General features: G+C 41.1%; 1 protein-coding gene across 1 annotated transcript; it reads left to right on the forward strand.

The window, feature by feature from the left end:
* Positions 1-1,949: 1,949 nt before the first annotated feature.
* LOC111970249 (repressor of RNA polymerase III transcription MAF1 homolog) lies at positions 1,950-6,108 on the forward strand. Its single transcript, XM_023996890.2, has 7 exons — positions 1,950-2,737; positions 2,952-3,080; positions 3,425-3,593; positions 4,002-4,123; positions 4,404-4,523; positions 5,326-5,415; positions 5,598-6,108. Exons 1-7 carry the CDS (start codon positions 2,655-2,657, stop codon positions 5,623-5,625), a joined length of 741 nt encoding a protein of 246 aa, XP_023852658.1. The 5' UTR covers positions 1,950-2,654; the 3' UTR covers positions 5,626-6,108.

Genomic DNA, 6,108 nt, shown 5'->3' on the forward strand with positions numbered 1-6,108 from the left:
TCAGCATTCAGTTAAGTAATATGGCTATCAGACTTCTTCATACAGTTTCCACATCTGTTGACAATAAACCAACCTTTCCTTCGCCTCAAAATTTGAATGTAATTATAGAACTTGAACCTTCTATTTACGTGTGTAGCTATTATCAAGATCAGAAGCAGTAGCGGTGAGTGGGTAAAATCACTGGTGAAGCCAACCTCTGTCCAGTGAAGTCCACAAAGCATATTGCATGTACTGTACAGTAACAGACAGTTACATGACCTACATCATGGTCAAGCAAGTTAATGTTTCTGACATTTTCGGACCACTAAACAACTATTGATTTAGAACCACAGAGAGTTACAGCAAGTCGTAAAGAAAACAGGAGGTGCCTCCACTATACCAGCACCATTTCACGTTTAAACGTTTCAACATCATCAGATCACCTCTGCTTAGTCTAATACAGTGACAATTAAAAGATACACCCAATTTAGTCCAATCAACGTAAGCTAAATATGATGTGGCTGTCCATGATTCTGATTTCTGTGTGCGTGTGCGCATTTGTGCAAGTAGAAAACATGTTGACTCACCCTACTTGTAGAGAAACGCCAATGCCATCCTCCTCTCTTTGATGTTGATGAAACGGTCTATCACTCTGTCATACTGTAAAACACTTCTATTTTTTGTTGTCCTAGGCTACCTGGCTAAAATGCTCGCTCTCTAACCTAACTTCCATGAATGGGCAACTTTAGCTAGTTAACATTAGCCTTCTACATCTAGCTACATATTGCACTTCCATCCTCTCAGGCCAGGGGCACAACAATGTATGAATTAATGGTTGGATCAGAATCGCATTATAGTTATTGGCCAGTATGGGGAATTACGTAAAACCACAAGTCCAAATCCCTATCTCCATCCATGGCTAATTTAGGAAAGGGAATATTTAGCTAGATGGCTAGCCAGCCACCGGAGGACAACAACACAACGAGATGCAACAATTCAATTTTTTCAATCAATGAGGTATGATAGGAGTGAGGCCAAATCCAAGCTGGCTTCCTTTGACATCTTTTTTTTGCTACGCCAGGACTCGCTCAGTTTAGCTCAAGGCTAATTGGCTCATTTTTTGTATACTTTTTTGTCAAGGGAGACCGGATGCTCGCTGGCTTCCTTGGCCTTCAATGCTTAGGGCGGCAGCAATATCATACTTGTTTGGACCAGACTGCAATATCATACTCGTTTGGACCAGACTGCAATATCATACTCGTTTGGACCAGACTGCAATATCATACTCGTTTGGACCAGACTGCAATATCATACTCGTTTGGACCAGACTGCATCAGGTAGATGGCTTACACGTAGAGTGACAGAGGGGCGCTGTTTTGCTCGCCGTATGCTTTCTCGTGTGAGATACATTCAGCCTCTTGCGAATTGAAGGCAAATTATGAAACACAGACAGTCGAAATATTTTTTTTTTTTAGTATTGGTCCATTTTTGGGGGGGAAGCCTTCCCTTTGCATCCATGAATACACGTCACTGATCAGAAGTCTAAATGAAAAGCGAAACGAAACGTAGCTATATTCAGGAAATACGTTTTAAAGGAGCAATTTGCACATTCCAATTTATGACATATCAGTACTGTACATATATAGTGATGACATACTGCCGTTTAATGATATCCATATAGACCAATACGTATTTTAATAATTTAAATATATTTGTGTGTGTGTTTTAACTAGCTAACTAACTAATGCAAGTGAAAGTCTGTAGCTGGACGATGAGCAAGGGAGTGTTATAATAACTAGCTACGTCTTTGCATGTTTATCTGGCCCCCATGGCGCCCTCTCGAGGAAATATCCGGTAAAAGAGGAACTGGCCTTGGAGAGAAGAAGGAAGTGRAGTTACATTGAGGAAGGATCAAAACATCTAAACTGGGTTGCCGTTTTTACAAACAAATTCAGGTGCATAGCGAAGGCGAAAGGCTTCGAGAAGCCTGGGATTTCTCTTCAAATTCTGATACAAAAGCTGGGATGAAGAACTGTCTATCTAATTTCAGTTTATTTAATGGCAGGTATTGGAAATTTCACAGTAAAAAGGAAGACATTTTTATCAGACATATAAGTGCCATAAGCCCTCGACAAAGATCTTTACATCATCCGTAAATTAATCATGCAATATTTAATTTAAAGTTTGTGATTGAAATTGATTACTTTGGTATTGCATTAAGTGAGCGCTAGATACAACAAACTGTTTTGTGCGCGCGAGCTGAGGATCTCCACGGCCAGTTAGCTCTGTGGTCGGAGGTATTTAAATTCAAGGCAATCATTGTTATTGCACGAAATGTTTCCAGCTGGATACAGTAAGGCCTGAAAAGTTTGTGCGTTCGCTGTTTTTTGAACGACACATTTGACCGAGTTTATTTGATGTGGGKCAGTGCATAGTTAATTGTTAGGTTCGTTAAATTCGTACGACCATTGTTGAATATCTAACTAACGTGTAAGACAGATGATTGCGAAAAAGACAAGTGTCATTTTGTTTATCAGAATTGGCGACCTGACCTCCTGGTGGTGGCAGATTGTAGCCTTTACGGTCGTCTCTAAGCCTAGGGGCTAGATAGGGGATGAGTATATGCATTTTAAACACTTAATATTTTGCATAATAAAAATAAATAAACTGTCAAGATGAAACTCCTGGAGAATTCTAGTTTTGAAGCCATAAACACAAGACTCACCATTGAAACGGGGGACTGTCAGATAATAGGAAGGTAAGTTATCAACATGTCCATGGTGCCAATAGCCCATTTGCTATGTAGACCTACAAATGGACAACATTTGCACAGAATTGGCCAACATTTCAATGCCTCACTATGAAGATCTAACGTAACTGAACTGTGTTACACAGGAAATAGATTTTCAGCAACCACATCATTTGTTTAAGTGTATCCATGATGTGATGAACCATGCTCTGTCTTTTCTCAGGATCGAGAGCTACTCTTGCAAGATGGCAGGCGAGGACAAGCAGATGTTCAAGCAGTTCTGTCAGGAGGGACTGCCTCATGTCCTGGAAGCCCTGTCCCCTCCACAGTCCTCAGGAATAAGCCCCAACAAGTAAGACTTCAGTCCACACTACACCATAGGAACTCAGAGGTCTATTCAGTAATGGGGAGAAATGGTCAGTGTTTTGTAGATAAATGTAGCTAATGCATGTAGAGCACACACTAAAGTAGATGTATAACATAGTGATAGTAAATTGAATATGTTCTAGTCATTACACTTCTATCTGTATTATGTAATGCCCATGGCCTGGTCACATGAAGACCTAGAAGAATCATGTAGTTCCTGTCAAGCACAGTTCAAATGACAAGAATGCACTACAAGTATGAATGAGTTTGGACTGAGCATGTTCATAACACTAACAAGTGTGTGTCTGTGGTTTTGTGCTGTGGTTGCAGGTTGAGCCAGAGTCAGAGTGGAGATGAGGGGGAAGGGCCTCTCTCTGACAAGTGCAGCAGGAAGACCCTCTTTTACCTGATCGCCACCCTCAACGAATCCTTCCGCCCCGACTATGACTTCAGCCGCACGAAGAGCCACGACTTTAGCAGAGAGCCCAGCGTTAACTGGGTGAGGATTTATTTAACATCTCCTACCTACACAACAGTGCCTGTACCTGTACATGCCTCGCGTTGCTGTTATGAATTGCTTACACCCGAACCACCATATTCTGCTGGTTTTGCATCGTGGCTTTCACTACACAGCAGCATGAGTTGATTGGGCTTGATGTGCCGAGGCAGCTTGTACACAACCCAAAGCCTGTCTGGTCTTATATGGAATGAGACTGTAATCCATTACCTGGAGGACAAAAGGCTACGCAAGGGGACTAACATATTAACAAAAAAATGTCAAGTATAGCACACAGTGCTTGAAACTATATGTCTAGTCAGGGACAGTCTTTGCTGAATTCTTACCTGGCTGGATATACACGAAAGTTATGCATTTGTATGCCATTATTAACATAGTGTGTGACTTCAGGTGTTCAACGCGGTGAACAGTAGTCTGTCGGCGGCGGTCGGGGAGGATTATAGTCTGCTTCAGCCCCAGCTGTGGGAGGCCATCGACGCTGAGATCTGCCTGACCGAGTGTGACATCTACAGGTGAGCAACGCCACTTTTTCTTAACGATAGAGAGGGTATGTGTGGTCCGGAGTTGGCAGAACTATTACTAGAAACTCTGGCACAAGCATCAGAGTGCTAGGTGGAGCCACTACCATATTGCTTACAATCCTTTCAGATATATGACCAGTGTCTTGGGGAGTGGTACTGTTTTCACAGAGCAATAATCAATTTTCTGTGTTATTTTGTTTTCCGTTGAGGGGAGGCATACATGCAATTTGTAAACAAGAATGTAAAGGCCATATTGTTTTGGACGTTGCAGCTACAACCCAGACCTGGACTCTGACCCGTACGGAGAGGAGGGCAACATGTGGTCCTTCAACTATTTCTTCTACAACACAAGGCTGAAGAGGATTGTCTTCTTCACATGCCGCTCGGTCAGGTAAGACTGAAGTCTGAAAAACACATCACTACCGTTTTTTCCTCTGTACTGAAAGTACTCCACCTTGAAAAGTTGACTGCTGACTACACAATTATTTGGGATTGTATTAACAGTTGACATATGAACAAAATAAAAAATTACGTTTTTGAGTGAACTATACCCTTTTAACTTCTAATGTCCATTTGACGTGTCAGTTATATGGGTATGGTATTCTTTTATCTGAGTGGAAATCATCTGTTTATAATCTGTACATGGTTGGTCATAGACAATATAACTGCATACTGACAATATTTTATTTATTTAATTGTACCTTTATTTAACTAGGCAAGTCAGTTAAGAACAATTTCTTATTTACAATGATGGCCTAGCCCGGCCAAACTCTAACCCTGACAATGCTGGGCCAATTGTGCGCCGCCCTATGAGACTCCCAATCACGGCCGGTTGTGATACAGCCTGGAATCAAACCAGGGTCTGTAGTGACGCTTCTAGCACTGAGATGCAGTGCCTGAGACCGCCACGTCACTCGGGAGCAATAAATACTTTGCTCAAAGCTAAATGGATACATGTATAAGTGTCCTAGGCAGTCATTCAAAATAGCCAAAGAACCAGGGAAGGGATAGAAATTAAGCTAGCCCCGTGCTAGTACTTTTCACTCTGGGCTAGTAGAAAATGAGCCAGACCAGTGACATCTGAATGTTTACTGGCCAATGTCCAAAATACTTATATGCCATCCCTGAAATAATTGCTTATACATTGAAGTGGTCTATAGTGAGCAACATTTGCTTTTGTCTCCGTGTGTTAGTTTATTCATGGCACCACGGGACTCTGGCATTGGCAATGAACTGGACCTGGAGCTGGATGAAGATTTTTATGAGAACATGGATGAAGATAGGTAAAGAGGGCACACAGCCTGCATTCTTCATAGAAAACCCTAAAATATGATAAAGCATGAAACTGTTTTACTTTCTTTTAAGTGTCAAGTTATTTTGTATGTTGAATTAGTACTGTTCATGGTTGCATCATTTGGGTCTGTCTAATCTTTTAATCTAAACCATGTATTTTTTTTTCGATCAGCGGGTATGGTGCCCTGTGTGCCCAGTGAAGCACCAGTCCCAGTCTCATACAGGACCAGACAGTATACTGGATGTCTGTCTGTACCCACGTCACTACCATTTATTTTACAACTCATCTAAAACTCATCATATTTCGTGTTGGGATTTTACTTCTGTTTTTTTCTCTGACTTTGTGTGGTGAACCTCACTGTATTTTACTGTGGAAATCAGACTATGAGCTTGGAGATCTGTTACTCATGTTCAGATGAGGATTATTCCCATTTATTTGTGTTTATCATTTTAATTTTCCATCGCTACGTTCTCCTTACCTTGTTTATCAGAAGCAAAAGCTTTGTTTTGTGTGTTTGACCTGGTATTAGAGCATGTCCTGGCACTCATTAATTTGCAACATATTTCACATTCTCTATGCTGGTTTTGATAATGCATTAATTAAGCAAAGTTTTTGATTTTTATTATGTTTTTCAAGCTTTACCATTCCAAAGTGTGAGCTGTTCTCATACCAAATTGGCACT

The sequence above is a fragment of the Salvelinus sp. IW2-2015 genome, linkage group LG11 (assembly GCF_002910315.2).
Source record: "Salvelinus sp. IW2-2015 linkage group LG11, ASM291031v2, whole genome shotgun sequence".
Lineage (NCBI taxonomy): Eukaryota > Metazoa > Chordata > Actinopteri > Salmoniformes > Salmonidae > Salvelinus > Salvelinus sp. IW2-2015.